Source organism: Abramis brama, assembly GCF_963993115.1.
Source record: "Abramis brama genome assembly, chromosome: 11".
Taxonomy (NCBI): domain Eukaryota; kingdom Metazoa; phylum Chordata; class Actinopteri; order Cypriniformes; family Leuciscidae; genus Abramis; species Abramis brama.
The window spans coordinates 34,015,218-34,040,773 of record NC_139973.1 but is presented as its reverse complement, the minus strand read 5'-3'; the positions used below and the strand labels follow the sequence as shown (position 1 = coordinate 34,040,773).

General features: G+C 37.7%; 2 protein-coding genes across 3 annotated transcripts; one reads left to right on the top strand and one right to left on the bottom strand.

Moving 5' to 3' along the window:
• Window positions 1-58: 58 nt before the first annotated feature.
• On the bottom strand, window positions 59-6,127 carry nudt15 (nudix (nucleoside diphosphate linked moiety X)-type motif 15). Of its 2 annotated transcripts, none has more exons than XM_084128241.1 (4): window positions 6,027-6,127; window positions 3,099-3,275; window positions 2,734-2,930; window positions 59-883 (listed from the first exon to the last, which is right to left on the bottom strand). In XM_084128241.1, the coding sequence occupies exons 2-4, from the start codon at window positions 3,263-3,265 to the stop codon at window positions 780-782; spliced, it is 468 nt and encodes a 155-aa protein (XP_083984367.1). In that variant the 5' UTR covers window positions 3,266-3,275; window positions 6,027-6,127; the 3' UTR covers window positions 59-779. The 2 variants fall into 2 exon arrangements, with proteins under 2 accessions (XP_083984367.1, XP_083984368.1); XM_084128242.1 differs by lacking the exon at window positions 6,027-6,127 and adding an exon at window positions 4,019-4,241.
• On the top strand, window positions 4,247-19,548 carry sucla2 (succinate-CoA ligase ADP-forming subunit beta). Its single transcript, XM_084128236.1, has 11 exons — window positions 4,247-4,405; window positions 6,273-6,468; window positions 8,272-8,371; window positions 8,466-8,628; window positions 8,853-8,981; window positions 9,079-9,217; window positions 9,893-10,054; window positions 10,787-10,929; window positions 15,996-16,116; window positions 16,576-16,664; window positions 18,708-19,548. The coding sequence occupies exons 1-11, from the start codon at window positions 4,322-4,324 to the stop codon at window positions 18,780-18,782; spliced, it is 1,401 nt and encodes a 466-aa protein (XP_083984362.1). The 5' UTR covers window positions 4,247-4,321; the 3' UTR covers window positions 18,783-19,548.
• The last annotated feature ends 6,008 nt before the right edge of the window (window positions 19,549-25,556 follow it).

The following is a 25,556-nucleotide window of genomic DNA, read 5'->3' as shown; positions in this document are numbered from 1 at the left end:
TAATATAATCAGTTTAGGGCATGGTAAAAAAAAAAAAAAAAGACTGTCCAACCCAACATAATAAAACAAGCAGGTAATGTTTATGTGGAAATAATATGTTATGAAATCCTTGCAGTAAGATTACATATGAAAAGGGTGTTGTCTGATAGGAAGTTCTGGGAACGGTTAGAGTAAGTTATGATGACATATTGGTAACACTTTACAATAAGATTACATTCATTATTAATATAGGTTTATACTGTAAATATACATTTTTCATTGTTAATTCATAATTGCTTATAAACAACTAATTTACTTAATTTAATTTACTTAACTTAATTTTCAACCAAAATTATTAAATGCTGTAAAAGTATTGCTCTTGTTAGTTCATGATTCCTAATGTACTCACTAATGTTAACAAATTACACCTTATTGTAAACTGTTACCTAAATATTTTAGTGTAACTTTATCCATGACAAATGCTCTATAGACACTTTACCAGCGTGACGAAATAAATAAATGACTGATAAGCCTTAACAGCCTTGATATAATTTAGTACACGTGTGTTCAATAAAATCATTACTTGGAAGAGGCTATTGAGAAGCTGGAATAATATTCAGTAATGAATTATCCATAACAGTCAATCTGGAAGTACAGCATGTCCATCTTATTACTTAAGGGTCAGGGCACAAGCTCAAAATGAGCAAGAAAAGGCCTAAGGTGAGTTCAGTTCACCTGGTCCTGAATCAGATAAAGCCAGGGAGTGATCAGATTGATTTCTTAATTACAGAAAATCCCTTTTAACCCTCTCTGAATGGCTGGAAGTCCTGCTGTCTAAGATTGGCCAATGGCAAGAACAGCTGCTCTTCTGGTGGAAAATCCTCCCAGCGCCTCCATGTCCAACCTGAAAAACAAATAACTTATGAATCTGACTCTTTTGTGTAATACTGCGGCAATATTCAGATGTGTTTGCTTGACATTTAGGAACTTTAAGATATAGTCTAATAATTAAAAATGACTCACTAATTCTTCTGTATTATCTATGATTTAACAACACATTAAATGATGTGTAATACTAAATGAACTCATTTCTATTCAAAAGGTCACTACTTACTCGTAACATAAAAATTCAAGCATTGTTTTATACAATGCATGGCTACGTGTAAACATTCAGTAAATCTACAGTTAGGTTTGCTGCCAGTTATATGTAGCTATTCTGGCCAAAAAGCCCCCATTTAGATTTTTTCAGATTTTAGAATTAGATTTAGTAACATTTAGAGCCTATAACCAACATGTAAAGTGACCAATCATTGTTTGTTTTTAAGTGCCCCTATTATGCGATTAAAGGTTCCTAATTTTGTTTTGGAGGTCTCCTACAATTGGTTTACATCCATAGACAGTATGTTTACATCAGGTTTACATGCGTCATAGCCTACTCTGCTCTGATTGGTCAAATGGCTCAGTCTGTTGTGATTGGTCTACCGCTTTTACAACATGTGTCAGAAACGAATTGTCCATTACCATATCTGAATTTCAGGTCCGGAGCTTCCACACAGTGATACAAACCATAACAATGGCGTCGGTTTTACCGTATCGATTTGAGCTTGAGTCCTTATACTTTGGAAGTGCATGCAGAAAATAGCATGTTCTCAATAAGTGTCGATATCACTTATCAAACTACAGTGTTTGAGGGCGAGTCAAAGTAGACATTGTTCACGGGCAGCCAATAAAGACCATAAGCTGGCATTATGCAAATTTGTTACAACCCTACGTAGGCTTGTGCAGGAAGTAAGGCTGGAATTACTGACGACTCGTTTCAGCAGTGCAGAATCGGTTCTTTCTTTTGGGAGACAATGGCTGTGTCTGAAATTCGCCCCTATACTCTAAAATAGGGCACTATTTGAGGGGACAGCCATTTGTAGTGGGGTCCAAAACCATAGTGGACGTTATCGAGTGCACTCATTTTAATCCATAATGCACTGCAATAACGAGTGTACAACTGATGTACACTCAACAGCTAGAGCAGGGTTTCTCAACTCTGGCCTTCGAGGTCCACTTTCCTGCAGAGTTTGGCTTTAACCCTAATCACACACACCTGAACAAGCTAGGTCAAGGTCTTCAGGATTACTAGACAGTTATGGGCAGTTGAGGTTGAGCTAAATTCTCCAAGACAGGGGACCTCGAGGGTCAGAGTTGAGAACCCCTGGGCTAGAGAATACCCATAATACACGCCAGAAGATGGCGCCTGCAATCATCCATCCAACAATTTTCCAAACCACTGGGTACAGTGTAATATCATTCAAGTATAAATTGATTGAGAAATTGATTTTTCTCAACACAGTTAATAACACAGCTAATAACTCCATTTATCAAGCACTTTGATCTTTAAAACTTTACAGACCTTTTACATTAATATTTTACAAACCGCTATATATTACACACTACATTAAAGGTAATATCAGGAAAAAGCATAACAGGGGCACTTTAAATAATAGTTTGTCTAACATATCTAATGTTTTTAATAACAAAAACATGCATTTAAGCCTTTAATTCTTGTAGCTATATTAAAATAAAGTTTTAATACTTGCTCAAAACTACTAAAACATGTTGTAATGGTGACTGCCAAGTTGGCATGAGACAGACAATAGTCTCTCACATGACAGATTTTCATCACGATCATAATAAATGATCTGTGGGTGGGCCATCTGGGGCTGAGACTACACAGGCTATAACACATTCACAGAAACAATTTACCTTCATTTTTCCCTGGCTCCAAATTAACTGGTTCGGCTGAGAAAGACCTGTCCAGTTCTCCCTGCATGAAGATTGTGATATAATGGTAGTTTTCTTCCAGTCTGATGGAGTTGACGACGGATACAAAGCGAATGTTCTTCAGACGGACACCAGCTTCCTCCATCACCTCTCTCTGGGCACACTGCTCCCACGTTTCTCTGATAAGTGAAATTCATTTGCAAGCAACCCATGTGGATAAATGCATTAGCACACAAGAAAACATAAAGTTAACATGAATAAGCAGGAATTATAAAGGAACATAAATGTCTTTCTAATTTGATACTGTGATGTGTTGGCTTAACATTAGTCCAGTCCAGTAAACTCACCCGAATTCAATGTGACCTCCTGGTAATTGGTAGGTGCCTTTCCCAACTATAGTTTTTCTTTTTCCTAACAGGACACATCCTGGTTTGGAGGAGTCTGTCACAAGAACCCCAAGTCCCACTCCAGGACGTTTGAGGAGGGGTTTTTCATTTTGAACAGCCTCTGACATTGAATTTAAACTGTAATGAAACACACTAACTGAATTTAAACTGTAATGAAACACACTAACTGTTATATAGCTGTGCAAACATTTTGTCAGTTGAATCTCTACAATTTATTCTGATTTCTGAAGGATCGACCATGAAGACTGCAGTATTAGCTGCTAAAAATGCAGCTTTGCTGTCACAGGGAAAGCATTAAAAACATTTAAAAATAGGAATTATTACACACATTTGAACTTACTAGTGTAAACAATCACTATTTTTTGTATTTTACAGAGTAAAATTGTGCTTTTTTAAATTTAGACATCAAGATATATTGATAAAAGGATGGAAGATACATGAATGTGTACAAATGACTGATAATCATGCACAATTAAAATGATGGATATTATAGAAACTCATATTTAGGCAATTATTGTTGTCTTCTGTTATAGTTTGATAAAAGCCATACCTAGAACTTAAGTAGATGAAGGTGGATGAAAAATTAATAGATCTGCTTAATTGTCACATGTAATTTTTGAATGAATCAGGTCAATAATTCAATAACTTGTCATAACACACAAAAAGACACTCACGTGCTGCCATCTACTGGCGTAAGAATGTAAAGGGCAGAAAGAGTCGTGAGAGCGGACTGAAAAGATTCGTGTCACTGATATGACTCAAAACTAGTGAGAGAATTAAGAACACGTGCAATGCTGGGTATCGGCACGAGCATAAAGCAACACGGCTTTAGTGCAAACCACATCATAGTCTAAACTTACCTATCTTACTTAGTAGATAAATCTCGTAATAGATAGCATGTGTTTTACGACCTGGCTCGTGACGTTCGTGGTCTGTGAGATGTACAAATGGTATCAAATCATCTTTATTCCCAAAAGAAATCAGATCTTTGTCACAATCAATCAACACACATCATAAACTGATTTGAAAAGCTTTGGCTCATGTCATGAGGAAGGAAACAACCAGGCGCGATTCTCGAAGCGCAGTTGCGCAGTTGGCGTACGTTCTAACGCAGGCGCGTCCAGTCATTTGTTTTCTGCTGCGCTGCTTGTACACAGAGCAACATGGCGACGTCCCTGATCTGTGGCCGGTTGTCCGCTGGACTGAGGAATTCCGGCTCCAGGACGACTTTAAGCTCGGCAGCTAAGGTCAGTTTTACGTACACACATCAGATAACTATATCCGATTGTCGTTTGTGTAGTGGCTTGCTGTTTTGGTCACTTTCAATGACACCAAATGGGCGATTCTCCTTTGACATTAGCCTACAGGCTAGCTTCCTGTCATTAATAGGAATGCTTAGGTTAGCAAGTCTATTCATTTTCCTTTGAGTGGATGTTCTTTTGTAGTCTGACCAGATTCACGTTAAAATATCTGGGATTTTAGTATGTATACACACTGTAACGTTACATGTCATCTGGGTTTAACGTTACTAGTTAACTTTGACCTACATGGACAGAGGGACAGCCTGTTTTGTTTCACTTCAGTGTATCTGTTCAACTGTAGTGCCGTTGGTTAATAAAGTTAACTCCTGAACAACTGAGAACTGCAATTGTGCCTGTTATATTGAACAAAATTCTAAATGTAAACCTTGCTGAATCATAAATTTGTTGAGATTAAGAATCGTATGTCTTCTGTTTGTTCATTGGAAGGTTGTACCCTTGAGTAGGACACCCAGGTAATTCCCTAGGCTATTTTTATTGTGCTGTGGAGGACAGCAAATGATGAATTAGTAACGAATTAGCCCATTAATGATCTCTATATTGCTTGTGCAGACAGCCTTTTAAAAGGTATTATGATCCCACATTTCCTAATGTCTCTCATGTTGAAAGGCTCTTGATTTTACTTTGTTCCTTTTAAAATCCTTTACATAAAAACATGGATAATAAAGATAATCACTCATTTTTGCGTTTTACAGATTAAAATGGTATGGGTTTATTGTTTTAAATTTAGACATCAAGATAAATTAGGAAGAGGGTGTGAGAATCCTTAAAGGGATAGTTCACCCAAATATTAAAATTCTGTCAGTAATCACTCACCCTCATGTTGTTTCAACCCAGAAAGACTTTCGTTCATCTTCGGAACACAAATTAAGATATTTATTGATTAAATCAAAAATCAGCGCTTCTGGGTTGTACGTCAGAACGTAGGCTCACTATTGGCCGATTCTGGTCATGTGTGTGATGCTGGCCAATAGTGAGCCTACGTTCTGACGTACGACCCAGAAGCGCTGCGCTGTTACACTACACACACAGAAGAAGAAAATAAATAGTTGAATAAAGTTGTTATTTTTGTTTGTTTTGCGCACAAAAAGTATTCTCGTCACTTGATAAACTTATGGTTAAGCCACTGTAGTCACTTGGACTATTTTAAACATTGTCTTTACTAACTTTCTGGGCCGGCAAGTTTCAATAACATAGAAGCCTATGGAGGAGTGAGACAGCTCTCAGATTTAATCAAAAATATATTAATTTGTGTTCCGAAGATTAACGAAAGTCTTACAGGGTTGGAACAACATGACGGTGAGTACTGACAGAATTTTCATTTTTGGGTGAACTATCCCTTTAATGTGTAAAAATAACTGATGTCCATGCACAATTCAAATATTGGATATTGTTAAATATTGTACCAAGAAATTGACAAAGTTGAGGAAAATTAATAGATCTACTTAATTGTCAGTAATAATTCTTTTTATTTTTACTGCACCTTTCCAAAAATAAATCAGTTAGGTAAATGATTCAATAATGATTCAGTTGAATAAAAGCCACTCACTTTCTGCCGTCTACTGCCGTATGAATGTAAACTGCAACGAGTCACTGTAAGAACCTTTTGTCTTGTAAATCAGAGATTTTCCCTAGTCTTGCTTCTGGTTGTGTAATATCGTTTCAGCAATACACAAAAGTACGTGTTTGCAGGGTAAATACGACTATGGCTTTTTAGCAACAATATCCCTTGCAGTGTAACCAGGATTTCTGTGTGGAGTTGGAATTAATTTGTATCTTTACATTCAATTACCAGGTGCTTGGTGGGACATCGGGTCTATTTGGTAACCATGGGAACCATCCGTCTCCAATGCTGTCATTGCAGCAGCAGAGAAACCTCTCTCTGCATGAGTACATGAGCATTGGGCTGCTGAAGGAGGCGGGCATCTCTGTGCCCGCGGGTATGGTTGCCAACACACCTGACGAGGCTTATACTGCTGCCAAGCAGATCGGTAAGAACATATGAACATATGCTGCTGGGCACTAATTGAGGGAAAAAAAAAAAGTGTACAATTTTACACATTGGAAATGGACTATTTTTTAGCACAGCATACTTAAATGCAGATGACGTGCACAGCTTACTTTTCGATCCACTGTGCTTTTGCGCAGGCCAGATTATGGTGTTTTGAACAGGACAGCCAGATTACCCTATTTTAAGGTCTTGAATGTGCTGTGTGTTTGTGTTTCAGCTGTTGTGCTGTTCTCAATCATTCTGCAGTCTAAACATAGATTTGTGCCACCTCTGGAGAATGTGGCTGCCCTAACCTTTAATCTGACTGTCAGCATATAGGCAGTGCCGACACAGACCCGTGATGGACAAGCAGTGCTGTTCGCTTGAATAAAGCAGTAGTGGGTAGTGTGTCACAAGCATGGAGGAACTAGTTTTGGACTGAGAGGCGTGCATAATAGAGAGCAGGTTTATATGACCTAACAGTCCAGATCTCGGTGTAATCTGGGTCTCAGAGCAGCATAAGCCTGGATTTTCTGGTACCAAATCAATATTTGGTAAACGCAACAAACTGAGCATTCAAGGTTACAGAAGGTGGGAGCTTTTTATTTGCAAAATTGCAGCATGGACAAAGTTGGAAATATACAAAATTTCACAATGTCCGATCAGTTGTAAAATGGTGTTTCGTGGGGGCACTTCCTTTTTTTCAGAGCTCCAACATGGTACAACTTTTAAAGTGTTAGTTCACCCAGAGCTGTCATTATTTACTCTCCCTGATGTTTTCTGAAACCCCTATAACAGATGTTCTTCTGTGGAACTCAAAAGACGTTCAACAGAATCTTCATGCCACTATTTTCCATACATTGAAAGCAAGCGCCAAAAAGGACTAAACTGCTCAAGAAAAAAAAAGTGATGATAAATATAATAAAAAAGTAATATTGTGAAAAAATATTACAATTAAAAATAACTGTTTTCTATTTAAATGTATTTTAAAATGTCCTTTATTCCTGTGATGACAAAACTGAATTTTCAGCATCATTACTGCAGTCTTCAGTGTCACATGATCCTTCAGAAATCTTTCTAGAAAGAAAGAAAAATGTCTTATTATTGTTTTAAAAAAAAATTGTGGACACTTTTTTTTTGGTCAGAATTCTTTGCTTCGAAAGTTCAAAATAACAGCATTTATTTGAGATCTAAATCTTTTGCAACATTGTAGGTGTCCTTGCTGTCACTTTTATTAATTTAATTCTTCCTTCCTGAATAAAAGTATTAATTTCTTTAAAGAAATCTTACTGAAACCAAACTTAGGAAAAAAATGATTTTTTTTATTAATATCTTTGTGTTAATAAAATATATATATAATTCTGTCTGTTTATTGAAAAGAGAGCTTGTTAAGTTACAAATCCCAGTAGATACTGTATAAAACTCCACCTTATTGTTCCAAGCAGGTTAATCATTCTCATTGGCGCCGTAAGTCTGTTGTTTTCACCCTGTTTATGCAGTTTAAATCTTTGTAAATCAAAACTATGACTTGCGTCATGTTGTTTTGTGGCGTTACATTGATCAAACAATCAGGTCCAGCAGCCTTGCTTAAGCCTGCTCTGTGTGTGTACAGCAGCTCAGTTTTAGAGACTGTAGGTAATTACAGAGTGACTCATTGGTTGAGGATGCAGCAGTTGTGTACTGGATCTTTCATCTGTCAATTTCATTTATCTTTGTTTGTTTGCTAATTTCCTTTGAGCATGGCCATATGTTTTTGTCAAGGTTTTTTTCTTCTCATTATTGTTTACTCTTTCTCTTTTCTCAGGCTCTAAAGACCTGGTGGTAAAAGCCCAAGTGTTGGCGGGTGGTCGAGGCAAAGGCACTTTTGAGGGAGGATTTAAGGGCGGAGTCAGAATAGTTTACTCGTGAGTGTTGGTGCCGACACAATTGTTCACTGCTTTTGCTTTATTACATTTCCGATCTCATCTCTTTTGCTTCTCACCCTCTATGTGTCTGCAGGCCAGAGGAAGCGAGGGATATCTCCTCTAAGATGATTGGCAAGAAGCTGTTCACTAAGCAGACAGGAGAGGCAGGGCGCATCTGCAACCAAGTGTTTATCTGCGAGCGCAGATACCCACGCAGAGAGTATTATTTTGCCATCACCATGGAGAGGTCTTTCCAGGTGAGAGGTCACACTTTGTCAATAATACTGTGTGGTTTATCTATGAAATTGCTTTTCATATGATAACATTCAAGTGCAAAGTATTTTAATAACAAGCATTAAAAAATGACATCACCACTTCACATGCTGTAGTAAGCAGAGTGGCCAATAGAGGTCAACTTTTACTCATGTCGTGACCTGAAATGGCTTAAATGATCACATGGGTTCTACTCAACCTCCTACAGGGCCCCGTGCTGATTGGCAGTTCTCAGGGGGGCGTGAACATTGAGGATGTGGCTGCAGAGAATCCTGATGCTATTGTGAAAGAGCCTATTGATATCGTACAGGGAATAAAGATGGATCAGGCTATTAAGGTGAGATGCAGAGTATGATATAGCTCTGCACTGCAAGACCGTGCCCACACTGGCTTCTGCATGAAAAATGTTTTTGTTCTCTTTTTCTCGCTCTCAGGTGGCAGAGAAGATGGGTTTCCCCGCTGCATTGATCAATGAAGCTGCAGAAAACATGTTGAAACTCTATGATGTGTTCATCAAGTATGATGCATCTATGTTGGAGATCAACCCAATGGTGGAGGATGCATCTGGCATTGGTACCTTAAAGTAGACAACCTGCACTTTAGACCATTATGCATACATTAAACAACCCCATCCTAGGGTTGCACAATATATCAGGGGGAGGGAAAAAACGATATCTCGTAATAACTTAAAATTAGGTAACACTTTATTTTACAGTGTCCTTGTTACACATAACAATAAATTATGCATAATTACATGCAACTAACCATAAACCACCCACTAATCCTAACCATAACCCTATAGTAAGTACATCTAGTTAAATAATATTACACAGACCTTAAATGTATAAAACACTAAAACAAGGACACCTTAAAATAAAGTGTATCCTAACATTTTTGGTTACACTTTATTTTAAGGTGACATAGTTAGATTGTAATTACTCAAATTAGTACTAAGTAATATTAATTAACTACATGTACTTAGAGTTAGGGTTTGGTTTAGGGTTAGTTACTTGTAATTCTGCATAATTTACTGTTACTATAGTAAGTACATGTAGGAACGTGTAACTTCGTCACCTTTAAATAAAGTGTTACCAAATTATTTTTTATTAAATACTTAATTTTTTTTATTTCACAGGACAGTAGTATTACAATATACTTCTTACTGTTTCATAATTTTATTTAACATAAAATCCATAACCAGGCCCACAGAGTTATGCATTCATCGAAATCTTCATCTATGCTTTGCAGTGATGTGTATGGATGCCAAGATCAACTTTGACACAAATGCTGCCTATAGACAGAAGAAAGTGTTCGACATGCGAGACTGGAGCCAGGAGGACGTCAGAGACAGACAGGCAGCCAAAGCAGACCTCAACTACATCGGCCTAGATGGCACTATTGGCTGCCTGGGTCAGTACAAAAACCCTCAACCCTCCAGTAGCACTGCTACTTGGGCGGAGTGATTAGCGCAACACCTGAAAAGCACCGTTGTTACTTCCGTCAACAAAACCAACGTGACTCCAACTCTGAGCGAACTCTCTGCTCCTCACCACGGGGCTTCTCAGCTGCTGCGCAAATCACTCCGCAGAAGTAGCAGTGCTTCGCCTTCTGAGATTATAGTTCCCAGTATGTATACGGTTAGAAGATGGCTGTCTCTCATGTGACCTTGTTATTTGTACACGCTGTGACTATACAAATCACAACATGTAAATAGGAAAATGTTGGCGTTATTTTGTCACTTATTGGGAGCAGTAGGCTAGCTGTAGCCGTTTACCTCTAGTATTTGTGCTAAGCTAGGCTAGCGGTGGGTGCGTCAGACAGAGTTACGGCACACACGGAGATGAGAAGGGTATGTATGGACTTATCTAACTCTGGGGGATACGGTGAATAAGCTAAAGTCCCAAAAAGTCGGCGTGCTCCTTTAAAGCAATAATAACTACATAGTAATATATATCATTATCGTGAAATAAAATGACTTATATCGTGGTATAAGATTGGTCATATCTTCCACCCCTAGGTTTATATTAAATTCTGCACTTTTAGTAAATTATTCTGTTAAGATGTGATTTGTACCAATTTTACTAGTTTATTAGATTGAATATGTGTATGTATAAATCTATACATGTGATGTCACCCATTTAGTCAATGGGGCTGGACTCGCTATGGCAACCATGGACATTATTAAACTGCATGGTGGAACACCCGCTAACTTCCTGGATGTTGGAGGCGGAGCCACTGCACAGCAGGTGACGGAGGCCTTCAAGCTCATCACTTCTGATAAAAAGGTAATGTCATGGTCAAGGGAAGCAGTGCTGTGTTGCATTAGCTTCTTTTTTTGCCCACTCTCTTATTAGTGGTGCAAGTCTCACTGTTATTGTCACTGAATGATTTATATATTTTGTGGAGCAAGACACTCAGGCTATAAAACAGAGAAAAAAAATGCATATACTTATTAGGGACACAAGCTACAGTTGTGGTCAGAATTAATGGCACCCCTGGTAAATATGATCAAAAATGGCTGTAAAAAATAAATCTGCATTGTTTATCCTTTTGATCTTTCATTCAAAAATGTGCAAAAATCAAACCTTTCATTGAAGTAAAAGAATTGAAAGTGGGGGAGGGGGAATCACATTATGAAAGAAGTGTTTTTCTCCAAAACACGTTGGCCATGATTATTGGCACCCTTTTATTAAATAGCCTACTTTTTGCCAAGATAACAGCTCTGAGTTTTCTCCTATAATGCCTGATGAGTTTGGAGAACACCTGACAAGAGATCAGAGACCATTCCTCCATACAGAATCTCTCCAGATCCTTCAGATTCACAGATCCATGTTGGCGCTTCTTCTCTTCAGTTCACTCCACTCATCAGGTCAGGGAACTGGGATGGTCATGGCAGAAGCTTCATTTTGTGCTCCGCAACACATGTTTGTGTTGATTTTGATGTTTGTTTTGGATCGTTGTCCTGATGGAAGATCCAACCACGGCCCATTATAAGATTTCTAGCAGAAGCCGTCAGGTTTTGATTTTGAACACATGGGGTACTTTTTTATCCTTGTGTGCTTCAAACCCATCTAGCGTGTTTGCTGCCAAAAAGCTCTTTTTTTAGTTTCATCTGTCCACAGAACCCTGTGCCGTTTGAAGTTCCAGTCTTGTCTGACAACAATTTGTTTTTGGATGAGCGAGGAGGATGTGGGGATGTAGGTTGTTTTTTTCGTTTTCTTCTGACCCCAAGACTCAACTAATCTCTGCAATTCTCCATCTGTGATCCTTGAAGAGTCTTTGGCCACTCAAACTTTCCTCCTCACCGTGCATTAAGATAATACAGACACACGTCCTCTTCCTGGCAGATTCGTAACATCTTTAGTTGATTGGAACTTCTTAATTATTGTCCTGATGGTCAAAATGGGGATTTTCAATTCTTTAGCTATTTTCTTATAGCCACTTTCTATTTTCTGATGCTCAACAATCTTTTGCTGCACATCAGAACTAGGGATGGGACGATTACCGGTTTCACTATAAACCACGATAAAATGCACTGACGGTTAGTAATATCGTTTAAAATTTAATTATCATTAAAACCGTGTTTGATTATCGCGATTTTAGATCCTGTTCAGCCAGCAACAGTCTGATGCAGGCGCAGCGCGCAATGTTGTTGAAGTTAACTTTGACCTCAATACCAAAACTACTAGGAAATAATTGGGCATAAAATGTTGTTTTAAGTTGAACTATTTTATATCAATCACTTGAAATAAACGTGAAGCTTCCGCAAAGAAAAGTTCGCAGCAAGTGGCTTTGAGCCAAAGACGAACGAACAAGTTCAAACAAGACTATGTGACATTTAAGGGATAATAATTTATATTCATTATACACTTATTACACCGATTTTTTTAGCACATAATTACGGGGACATTGAATTGAGATTAATGTTTTAAATCTTACCTGTTTATAAATCCATTACAGCGTACAAAACAATCGTTCAGACAAGATGATCATCACAACAATATTATCAAACTCTGTAAACAATAAATCAACTCTGATTTAATTTTAAAATACAATTAAAAACGGAGACGCAAGACGGCAAGTTGTATTTGAATGAAACGAGAGAGCGCGTCCATTGTGATCATGGTGTAACGTCTGTCAGAGAGTTTGAATACTAACGTTACCCAGATACAAGACAGTGCAAATGAACTGTAAGTTCCACGAGACTTTTATAGATGTTTTCTCTCAGTTAAGCGCACACTTCACATACATGTCGAAGAGCGAATGTTAAAAGGGAAAATAAAACACGCTACAAATCAAAGTGGAAGTAAGTTAAACACATTATAATAAAACAACGGTCAGCAGTAGAGGTCATCTTCCTCTTTGCGCGAGCAATCTCACTCTCACTGTGTGCGTGCGCGCTCACATAAAACCAGCATGCATACAATAACGTACGCCATAGAAGAAGTTATCTTAAAGGCACATCAACATTCATGTCATGAACACTACTTAACACTAGGCGGCCGTTACAATGGATGTGCGCGGTGTTATAATGCATTGCTATTGACGACCGTCATTATAAGGAAGGAAATACCACATAATAGAATCTTGCTTTAAAAAGTGCATAGAGCTGCTTGTTTTATTTGTTGTTTGTTGATTTTCAAATATTAAACTTCTTGAAATGTCTTCAGTGTGATCATCAACTCTTTTTGAAAAACTTTCATCTCGTTTTAACAAAACCGTGATAATATTGATAATCGCGATAATTTTGGTCACTATAATCGTGATATAAAATGTTCATACCGTCCCATCCCTAATCAGAACTATATTCTTTGGTTTTACTCATTGTGATGGATGATTAAGTGAATTTGGCCTTTGTTTCCTCATATTTAAACTTCTGTGAAACAAGAAGTCATAGCTAGACAATTTCATGTTCCTAGTCACCCTGGTGTAGCCTGGCTCCGCCCTCCAACGTACTTCTGCTCAATTTTCATTTTCCTTCAGTACGTCGTCTGGGTTTGCGGTAGGGGTGTGCAAAGCAGCCGGTATTTGTATCTGTATTTGTATTTGTTGAGGGGGGAAAAGTATTTGTATTTGTATTTGTATTCGAGTAAAATTCAAAATAGGTGTAAAAATCCTTTTTTTTTCGCGTTACACTTCTAATTTATGTTATAGTGTAAGTATTCTTAAATTATATCCATTATAATAATTATGGATATGCAATATTGGTTGATGTTTTTCCATAAATCCAGCAATGAACATGTAACAAGGAATGTCATTGAAAAGAAAATAACATAACAGCCATTACCTATGTTAAAGTTACTCTGTCAACAGCCTATTGTCTAAATTACCGAGCTAACAGAGCTAATAGTGTTGTCACGGTACCAAAATTTCAGTATTCGGTACCAATACCAGTGAAAATCCACTGTTCTCTTTACCAATTTCGGTACCAAAGCTTAATTTAGATTATTAAGATTATTTTTATTATCTACATTAGATAAAATGACCTAACAATAAATAATAGTTTATATACTGTCGCAATTATTCTCCTTGGGGTTGATTTAAAAATACATTTTTAAAATCAAAAGTTAACATTATTTAATGCACAATGAATGAAGTAAACAAACATGACCAGTGTGTATTAAATAACATTCACAAACATTAATTGATGTTGTAAAAATATATTGTTCACTCAATGTGTTGTTGTAGATAACGCATTAAGTAATGTTTATGAATGGTATCTCAAACTATACAGGAGATAAAACGTGTTTTATTTGACTTGACTGTACTTTTATTGAATCCAAAACTGCATTCATATTTAATTTTAAAAGGGCTTTTTAAACCTGCTAAGAGTTATCCAGCCAAGAATAAGACTAGAACTGCTTTTCTGACGGACAGATATTAATGACGGCTTTTTATTTCATTTCTCATCTCCATAAATATATCTAAAGCTAATGCAAGGGCTAGAAATCAATTAATTCTTTGCTGATACTTCCTCGTCATCATGGATAGCGCAGTTCGCACATACTTCTATACTCTTTGGTTCGCACCGCTTTCTCCTTTCCACAAGCTCTGTCATGGCGTCTGTCGTTGCTATGCAACCGTCGACATAGACGTGCCTGGAAAAACGCGCGCCTACATTTGAAATCTGCACGCGCAGAAAACGCGCTATATGAACGGCCCCTTATGACAACGTGACATTAGCCTAATCCAAAATATTTATTTTCTTATCAACAAGTGGATTAACAGCCACCACATCAGCAGAACCGCCGGTCGCCATGTCTCATATGGAAACGCAGCTTTTTGATATAAAGTTTTCTTGTTCCCGGATACAAATATTTTTAAAGTATTTGTTCGAAATAAGTATTCGGAAAAAACACATTATTTGTGCCTTTCCGAATACCGTATTCGGGTTCGGCTCCACCCCTAGTTTGCGGTATATTCTTGGGTTTTCTCCGGCCCAATCAGCGAACAGAGGGAGTGGCTGAGAACGATGACGTTGAGGTCGTGCGCTAGTTTGAGTTGTAGGGTTAGGTCACGACCAAACGTTAGCGATTGGTTATGGCAGATCCAGAGTGGCTCTGGGCAGATCCAATAGTTTTAAACTTCAACAGAGTACCTTCAAGGAAGTTAACGCTTGTCAATGGCGAGTGGCTAGACTCTTTGTACAAATGAAATGTACGAGAGTATGGTAGGACCAGGTTAACCCTGGTGTGCTAAAAAAAGGTAAATATTAATGGGAATATACTTCAGAGATATTTTACTCGTAAAAAATTCTAGGGGTGCCAACCAATAATTGTGGCCAACGTGTTTTGGAAAAAAACATTTATTTCGTAATGTGATTTCCCCCCCCCCCCACTTTCAATTCTTGTACTTCAATGAAAGTTTATATTTTTGCACATTTTTTTGAATGAATGATCAAAAGGATAAATAATGCAGATTTATTTTTTACAGCCATTTTTGATCATATTTACCAGGGGTGCCATTAATTCAGACCACAACTGTATATTTAGGGTCCATATTATCATAGATATTTGGGGGGTAACCACCTTGCAACAGTTTATCAACCACATAGGAACGCCCTAAACCAGGGTTCACCAATCTCGGTCTTGGAGGGCCGCTGTCCTGCATAGTTTAGCTCCAACCCCAATTAAACACACCTGAACCAGCTAATCAAAGTCTCATTAGGCATACTAGAAACTTTCAAACAAGTGTGTTGGAGCTGGTTGGAGCTAAACTCTGCAGGACAGCGGCCCTCCAGGACCGAGATTGGTGAACCCTGCCCTAAACCTCCTTGCAACCACACATTATCAGCACCTCTCATGTTTTCTTCAGGAAAAAGTCTAAATCTGTGTTGTTTTCTTTCTAACAGGTCCAAGCTATTTTGGTGAACATCTTTGGTGGCATCATGCGGTGTGATGTCATCGCACAGGGCATTATCATGGCCGTCACTGACTTAGACCTGAAAATCCCCATCGTAGTGCGGTTACAAGGTGAGAGAGACCGAATTTCACACTATGATTATTATTGATGGTGCGGATGACTTTGATCAATGGAGAGGTGGAGGGAAGGTTTGAAACCCATTAAAAATGTTTTTCAGCACCCATACTTTATTAAAAGGGTGCTGATCTGAAAAATGTCATGTTATCAATTTAACTCATAAGAACAAGCACTTCAAGTAGGTTTGATTCACATGAACATGAAACAAAGGGTTATCAGAGCTGTGGCCAAGCAGTTTGCGTACATACCCTCCAAGAGCAGGATTGACACCCCTGATCTATATCAATAAAAAGCTAAAAAAAAAAAAAAACGGAACGTCTGAGAGAGGAAACATTGACAGAAGGGTGACAGAAAGAAAAAAGGTGTCTGGAAAGGGATATCTGTGCAGGTGGCTCATGTTTTCATGCCTTCTTGCCTTCATCTCACTCTCATCACGCTTGTCTGATCTCCAGGAACAAGAGTGGACGATGCCAAGGCTCTGATCGCTGCCAGTCCTCTGAAGATCCTGGCCTGTGATGATCTGGACGAGGCGGCCAAAATGGTTCGTTACTCTTATTTATGCATGTATGTGGGCAAGTCGAAACTGACAAGGAATGGAAAATTGAGAAGAATCTGCACATCATGGTTCAGTAATCAAATTGATAGTCTAAGTCATTCACCCAAAAATTAAAAATCTGTCATAATTTAGGCTACGTTCACATTGCTAGCCTTAGTGCTCAATTCCGATTTACTGCGCAGATCTGATTTTTTTGTACAGCTGTTCACATTGTTGAACCGATCATGGTCTTGGACTGACCCGCATGCGCAAAAGAACGATAAAAAGACGTCACGCAGCATACTGTCATACGGAAGTAAACACGGAGAACATTGAAGTACACATTTATTTATTGTCTTATATGCTGCGGAAGCCAGCGAATTTATGCGCAGGCAATATAAAAATGCAAAAAAAGAGAGCAGAGTTTTTAAACATTTATGATACGAGTCCCTCATGTTTTGCTTGTAGAGCTGTAACTAATACTTATGAGTTCTGACACATCACTGTCCTTCACTGACTACCTTTCACAACTGTCTTGATAACTTCAACTGTGTAAAATCTGACTCCCATTAGTGCAGAATTGTAATTAATCTAGAGTTTTGACTCCAATTTAGGTCCACATATGGAAGTGGCTCAAATCGGAATTGAAATGATCAGATTCCATGTGGTTTGTGCTGTTCACACTGTCACGAGAAAAACAGATCTGAGTCACATATGAGCAAAAAAATCGGATTTGGGCCACATTTGTCTGCAGTTTGAACGTAGCCTTAGTCAACCTTCTTCAGGCATTTCAAAGTCACTTATTCTTGAGTGATGTGACAAACTTCCCATAATTTTACATGCCATTAATGTAAAAATGGCAACACGTGCAAGAAAAAATAATAATACTTTACAATGTTCAATTCGTTGATTGTAATTAATGCATTAGGTTTCATGAACTAACATTGACTACGTTTACATGTGCACCAATAAGGTCTTAATCCCAGTAAGATGTTTAGGTGGCACAAGCACAACCTTTTCACAGTTTCATTATTATTTCATCATTTCAGTTGTGGTTATTTCTACTGCCATTATTCACACACACACCCCAGTGCACAGCACAAATGATAAACTCGCATACAGTAGGTGCGTCACCCCAACGCACACGGATTTGTTCCACGGTTCTTTGGTATCTGGCTTCAGCCTCATGACGTGTCTAAAAATGTCTCTATTTCAATGTTTTGGACCATCAAAACACCGCATTATATTCATGTCGCGCAACATTGTCAACATGATCTCGGTTTCTTCAGCACCCTAAAAATGCATATGTGCACTTTGGCCAGTGTGGAATAGATACGATTAAAGTGTTTATATGCCGGTTTATTGCAATTAAAATCGCCATATGCCACGTTTTACTACAATTACGGATCAAAGTATTGTGTTTACATGAGGTAGATTTTAATCGCAATATTGCCCAAATCTCATAATCACATTATGTGGGTGCATGTAAATGTAGCCAATGAAAATCTTGGGTAATATTAATTTCTACAAATACATTTCAGCATTTCAAGAATGATAATAAGTATTTCAAGTAAAAATTATTAGATTATGGATTAATAAATAATTAATCAATCTAGATGAATAAATGCTGTAAAAATTAGCTGTTTGTGAATTCACACTACCTAATGCATTAACTAATTGTAACAAATTGCACCTTATTGTGTTATCAAAAAAAGGAAAGTGTACAAAAAGGAAAATGAAAGCAAATGTTGCAGTCCACACAACTTTGCATCAAGTACATAGAACTAACACGCGTCATTACAAATAATGACTATACAAACCAGGTTTCCAGCTACAAGCAATGAATGCGGAACCGCAGCGTGACCTGACATTGACAGCCAAGCAGAACATATTTGATATTTTTAACGTTCCATTACATAGAGCTTTTTTTATGCCACAGCAGAATCATCAAAATGAATGAGAAAAAGCTTGAATTGTTTTTTGCTCTATGGTAGGACACTGTTATATTTTAGCTGATCATAATTACCATATCTTTCTCTTTTTCTCTAGGTTGTGAAGCTTTCTGAAATTGTATCATTGGCCAAAGAGGCCCAGGTTGATGTCAAGTTCCAGCTGCCCATCTAACAGAACAGACCCACAAGTCACCTCACTATTCAAACCATCTTATATGAACTGAATCTAAACCCACCACCTGATCTTGTCTCGTCTCAGACCTCCAATAGTGTTCTCCACAATCCAGTGTCCTGCTCAAGCTTCTGTCAGCTCTCGTTTCTGTCTCTTGGTGGTTCTCTGTGCATTCTGTTTCATCAGTGCTTTCCGTTTGTAAAAGCACACGTGTTTCTGCATGGCGCCACTCTTATTTCATCCGATCAACCTCATCCAGTGCAGAGCCCATCAAATCAGTCCACTAACATACTGTTAAGGGTTTTTTGGTTCCATTGGTTTAGATCGGCTCATTGTTACTGCCTACTGCTTTTTGTTTTGTTAATGTTATTGTTTGCTTGATTTCATAAGTGGAGGATGTATTTATGTGGGACTGTATTTATACTGTTGAAATGTACATGGAGAGATGATTCTGTTGATATAGAATGTCTCTGACACACTGGTACTATTGCCACATATACACACACACACACACAGTATCATTAAAAGAAAATCCCACCCCCTATTTTTTCCTTCCTCTCTCCCTCGCCTTGTGGTTTCCGGCGGGAGTGTGTGTGTGTCGATGTAGGATGTCATCTCTGTTCTCCTGAAGAGAAATACACCATTTCCCTTTTTAAGCAAACGCACAAGCACTCACAGGGAATATGTGTGTTATTGGTGTTCTCTCAGTCTGACACGGAGCCATCGGTGCAGCGGAAGCAGAAAACAATAAAAATACTCAAGCGTCTCTGAGGATTATGTTTACTTCTACTCAAAGGTTCTGTCACTGTCTTGAAATGTAGAACATGTACTTCTTTGGCAAAGTATGTCCCTTGAATCATCTTTCATGCTAGAGTGGGTCCTGTGGTGAGAATTCAACTTTCTAAGAAGGAAGTGTCTGGATGTGGCAGCTCACAGTTTGAGGTCTGTAATACCTCAACTATCCATTGGCAGTTGCTAAGCTGGTGCAGGACCCCCATGGAAATATGAAATATTGACAATGAAAAATCTTTGCTTATGGGCAAATAAATAAATAATTAGGCCTAAATTATGTATTTGAATTGCATATTACATTTCCATCCATTTGGATTACGTGTTTTTAACAAACCAATAAATGCATATTTGTCAAGTCACCTTTATTTAAATAGCGCTTTACACAATACAGATTGTTTAAATGCAGCTTTAAAGTGATAACAGGAAAATAATGCATTTCGGCTGTTGTTCAGTTGAAGTCAGTTCAGTGTTGATTCAGTTCCATTGTAAAGATCATCAATTATTAAATCAGTAAAATTAATCTACAAAGCAGTTCTGCAAAAAAAACATGTCATTGTCCAGCTCAGTTCAGATCTCACACAGCGGCGTCAGTACAGTCAGATCAGTAATATTGTTGAATATTAAGTGTTTTTTCAAGTTTTTTTCAGTCATAAATAAATCAAACTGTTAAGAAACAGGTACGATTTCTGTATTAGTATTATTAAACTGACTGGGTTTTAAATACACAATAACCAGGTTTATATATCTATCAATAAATCCAGTTTGTTTTAATCTCATACATTTTAACTAATTCAATATCGCTTGTTCCACAGCCAGCCATATTCTAACCATGTTCATATTTTTTGACTAAATTTAATTTTCACAATGAACAGGTTTATGCTGATTCTAAATGATTTGAAATTTTCATGCATGCAATAAATATGATTATTTAAGCAAAATCAAATAGATGCAAATAGTTCAACTTTAAAAGAAATCTTACCCATTTCATTTATGTATGACTGACAAATAATCACAACATTAAGTTTATAGGGTGTTAAAACTAATTCAAACGGGTGGAAATTTTATTTACGTTTTAAATACATAAATCTTACATTTAGGCCCCAAAATTCTTAGGCAAAACTATTTCCACTTCTTTGATGATGTTTTAGTGTTGATTTGAAATGAGTTGAAATGTTTTTGACACACACTGTTCAGACAAGTGCTTGGGTGGGGATGAATCTGTCTTTAGGCCTGTTGTAAATGCATCATGCTTTAATTAAATTAAAACAATATATTTATTTGCCAAGGGTGATTTGATGTACACCAACCTATTAAAAAAACAAAACAAAACAGTTTTAATGCAGCTCAGAGATGTGTTTTCATAATCCCTACAGGCCCTGATGTGTTTGAATGTTTATGGGAATATGTAAAACATGGGATCAGGCAAACTCATGTTGATATGTTCCCTCTTGTGAATAATCTGCAGCTCTGGATGTGAATCGATGCTGCTCTGCTTCATATTTTTTAATTATGTCACACAGTATTGGTCTCGTATACTGTATCATTTTAGGTTCTCTCCTCCCTGCATGCCTGGGATTAGCCTATTGATTCTTCAAAAATAATAATTAAGATATGAATTAAGATAGAATTACTAGTTATGAAATGCAGTTACAAATAGGCTTGTTATAAGAAAATACCTTAAAATAATTTTGAAAATGTTCTCTTTTTTTAAATTTGTTGTCATAATCCTCACTAAATTGAGTTAGATCTGTGCAGGAAACAAGCAAAAAAACATCTCAAATGTATTTTGAATTATGTTTGTAACATATTCAATTTGCAATGTTTAAAACTTTATTCAATATATTCTTAATACCTTGACATTGCACTGATCTTGTTTTAAGGATTTTTTTTTATCCAAGGCTCTGGCCAAAATTATGAAGTGTCCTCTTCTAGAGAAATATATACAATCTTACAATCACTATTTAGATTTGAGTTGTTTCAAGAATATCAGAGCGATGTAACAAGGATCAACAGAACTGGCTGGCCATCTCATGAAATGCGTCTTTATAGCACGCATTGGTTACACTTTATTTTAAGGTGTCATTGTTATAGTGTAATTATGTATTTAAATACTGAGTAATATTAAGCAACTACATACTTACTATAGGGTTAGAGTAGGATTTGTTTGAGGGTTAGTTGCATAATTATGCATAATTTACTGTTATTACTATGTAACATATGTAACAAGGACACTGTAAAATAAAGTTTCCCACGCATTGTATTTATCGTGCAATTTATATGCGAAAATTAGTTTTTACGTGCATATGATACATGTGAACACTTGTTATTCAGCAGTTGCAGAGAGAATGATTTAATCTCAGATGAATTTCAGATTACGCAACTGTTTCGGAAAGTACTTAAGAAACTCACTTAATTAAAACAAGTCAAAAGCAAAATACATGCATCATTGCAAAAACCTGATTTGCAGAAGATTGAGATTGTTTTGTTGGTCTCCCTTTACCAAACAATGTCCATCACCATAATTTAGTCATTACATGCATTTCAGTTGAAATGTAATACAGTTCTCTGCTGTTTAGAGGTAGGCCTATGTATCTCTGTTGAAGCCAGTTGCTATATTGTGGTATATGTAGCCTACTTCCTCAATCGCTATCAAGTCAAGATTCACTATTCTCAGTGGAAATGAAATTTGCATAATTTCCCACCATGCCGCAGGCTTGTTCACATTTACCTGTTTATTTTTGGTGGAGTGGGGCCTCTGAATGTTTTCTTGCAGTGCTGAGGCTGAAATTATCCTCAGATTTAGGAGGAGAACCTCTTCATGGCTTTGCATGTGAACTCACTGGAAATAAGTTGAAATGACAATCTGGAACATTTTTTGGGGGAGATTTGCATTTTTCTGTGGAAACATTTTTCAGAAGGCAATTTGTGGATTTAAAACAATTCCTATAACATCAGAATGTATCATTCACCCCATTGCCCTATGAGTTCATGAATGAATACATTCATTAAAATTTAATTTGCGGTATAACACGGAATGCCACAGAATTGAGCAAAATTTGGATAAATTAAAAGTAGGGCTGTAAACTTAATCAAAATGAATTATTATGGACTAGAGTCTGTGAATATTAAACCGCAAAAATACACCTAATTTAAAAATGAAGTCTGCTTGTTTTGCGTGTCTGTGTGAATGAGCAAAATTTTCATCTAATATATAGGATGTTGCGCTTGTGGTGTTTTCAGCATCTGCCATCTCAATGTATGCTATATGAGGACATGAACACATACCCTGCATGAACACTCATGAAGTGACTCCGGAGCTGAAGTCCATGAGTCTCTGGCCTTGTCCCATATGGCACACTTCATCTGCACGTTAGGTCTTGTGGACATACAATGGCTGCCACGCATCAAGGTTCTTCCCTGGCAGCCTTGTCTATGTTGTCTTTGTTTCAGGTCTCTATGTTTGTCTTGTGTTTGAGCACATGACTGTCTTTGTTTGTTTGCCATGTGCTCCTCGTGTCCCCCCTCCTTGTTTCCATTACCACGCCCCCTCGTTTAATCCTCCTCTAGTCCTCATTTCACTAATTGTCTTCACCTGATCCTCATTTTTTGCTTAGCTTTAGCTCTTGTGCGTAGTTTGGGTTTTCTTTTGTTTTAGAATTGTTTTTTTTAGGGCTGGGCGATATATCGCATGACATTGTTAGGCGTATTTTGTCAGTAAAGCCGGTTCCTTGATTAGTAGTAAATCGCCATCACCTGCTTTCAGATGAGCCATATCGCATTAATTATCACAGGCGATACGTCCGTGATAATTAATGCGATATGGCTCAGCTTGTCAGTGAACTACGGCTCTGTGTTGTAAATGCCGCTCCATCTGAAAGCAGGTGATGGCGATTTACTACTAATCAAGGAACCGGCTTTACTGACGAGATGCGCATAACAATGTCATGCGATATATCGCCCAGCCCTAGTATTTTTTGTTATTTTCTTATTTTATTCTTACTTTTCTTTGCAATTCCAGTTTTTTATTTCTGGGATCTTAATTTGTGTTTTACTCTATTTTCATTTGTTTGCTTTAGTTATTTTATTTCTTTCATTTTTGTTTCTCTAGTCATTGATCTTGTCCGTTTAATTTTGGTTCTCTTAATTGTTGCTATATCTTGTCTGTCTTGAGTCTCGTCTTGTGCGTTCCTGTCCTGTATCCTGAGTTCCCTGGCCAGTGACTCTTAAAGGAGAACTCCGGTCAGTTTTAACATTGAGTTCATTTTTTTGTAAATTCGGAGTGCTGTCAATACAGAGAACATGACAAAAATCGGTGTTGCCTACACCGTGTTATCCTCTTTTTAAAATTTGCAAAAGTTGACTTCAATGGGGCAAGTTTTAAACCTGCTTTTAGCCTCTTAACATCCTTGATGTGTCATTACAAGTGCACAGCCATTTGAGTGATTCCTTCAGAGTGAACACGGGTGAATCTGACTGCAGTAGATGTGAAAGATATGAATAAAAATGATGTTATTTCAACCAGCGCACATACCTGTATTTACATCCTGTTTTCGGTCGAAGTCCATAGTAATCAATTGTCGAGTTCACGTGTGTGTAACTAAACCTATGCGCTCGACAATTTTACAAAAAAATGAGCTCAATGTTAAAATTTAAAGTTCTCCTTTAACTGCCTGACTGGTGCAGATCTATAACTCCAGTTTCAAGCCTCTGGGTCTGTGAGCCTCTTCCTGGTGGCAAGACTGGTGCTACACCTGAGATCTACATCAAGCTACGTGTTCCTGCTGGTCTTTCCTTAGGAGCTGCCTCTATTGTACTCCCGTCATCGCCAGCTTCCTGACGGTCTCAGTGGTCATCCGTCCTGCCTGTCGTTGTGTCATCTGCCCTGCCCTAATGTTTGAACTGTGGTTCACGCTTCACTCTCCCTGCTGTCTCAAGTCTTCAGTCTTGTTAATAAAACCCCCTTGTCTGCTCATTTGCATCTGGGTCCTATCTCTTGCAGAGTTGTGACAGACGTGTCCGTTGAGTCCATGCATTGTCATGCATTTATCATTTTAGGTTTCAGAAGCGTGCTCACGAGTTAGTATTTAGTTCGTATTTATGAGACAGTGAAGTCGTAATCACAGTGCTGTGCATTCATTACTTTGGTCAAAGTAAGATGAATGTAGTTTTACTACAAAAAATCAGAAAGATTTTTTTATGATGAATAAAGAATGCGCATCAGGCGTGTTTTTGCTTTGTTTTTATTCAACACATAAAAGTGCTGTAAATTGAATTGTTACTGTCGTATTTTGTACGTGCGCTAGTTTTAGTGTAAAAAAAATCACTGTCCATATTTTCACTGACATGCCCGTAAACTCGTAAACGAAAAGCCCCGATATACTCACAGCGAAGTTAAGGGGTAAACAAAGGGGTGCAAAATTGTCCAGAAAGTTTGCTTTGGCAAGCTGTTTCGAACTCCTGATTTTGTTCAGAATGATCAGTTCTTTCTTCGATTATATATATTAAATATTCAAAGTATATTGGGGCCTTAAGGGCTTGAAGAAAGTTTAGAGTTGCCCACTTTTAATTATGACTTTAATGTTCCTTCAACTCGTAAATATGATATTTCCGACATGAGTTGACCTCACCCGATCCTTTAAAATTGCCTAGACCAAAGGCCTCAAATTGAGCCTTTAGAGTCGACCTGTCTCCAAAGCCGTATCCCTTTATTAGCTATTCTCATCATATTCCCTAAAGCATTTCTAAGTCCATTCATCCCTCTCTCCCTCCCTCCCTCTCCCCCTCTCCCGATCATCTTCTCTCTCATTAGTTGTGCGGCTCTGACAGCGGTTCATAAATCTTTTGCTGAGAGAGGTGAAAGAGGTGAAGCTGAGGATGTCTCTGCACCCCTCCCACCTCACCTGCTGTTATGTAGCGAAGTGTCAGGTGGTCCCAGGAGACACACATGTTTTTATCTCTGTGCTCAGTTGCTGAATGAGATGT

Bases quoted from the DNA above. Each gene is read 5' to 3' on its own strand.
- nudt15 (XM_084128241.1), bottom strand. From the start codon at position 3,265: ATGTCAGAGGCTGTTCAAAATGAAAAACCCCTCCTCAAACGTCCTGGA. The intron at 2,931-3,098 runs GTGAGTTTACTG...TTCACTTATCAG, and splicing joins GGAGGTCACATTGAATTCGG to AGAAACGTGGGAGCAGTGTG. The intron at 884-2,733 runs GTAAATTGTTTC...TTTGTTTTTCAG, and splicing joins GGAGCCAGGGAAAAATGAAG to GTTGGACATGGAGGCGCTGG.
- sucla2 (XM_084128236.1), top strand. From the start codon at position 4,322: ATGGCGACGTCCCTGATCTGTGGCCGGTTGTCCGCTGGACTGAGGAAT. The intron at 4,406-6,272 runs GTCAGTTTTACG...TTCAATTACCAG, and splicing joins CTTTAAGCTCGGCAGCTAAG to GTGCTTGGTGGGACATCGGG. The intron at 8,982-9,078 runs GTGAGATGCAGA...TCTCGCTCTCAG, and splicing joins AGATGGATCAGGCTATTAAG to GTGGCAGAGAAGATGGGTTT.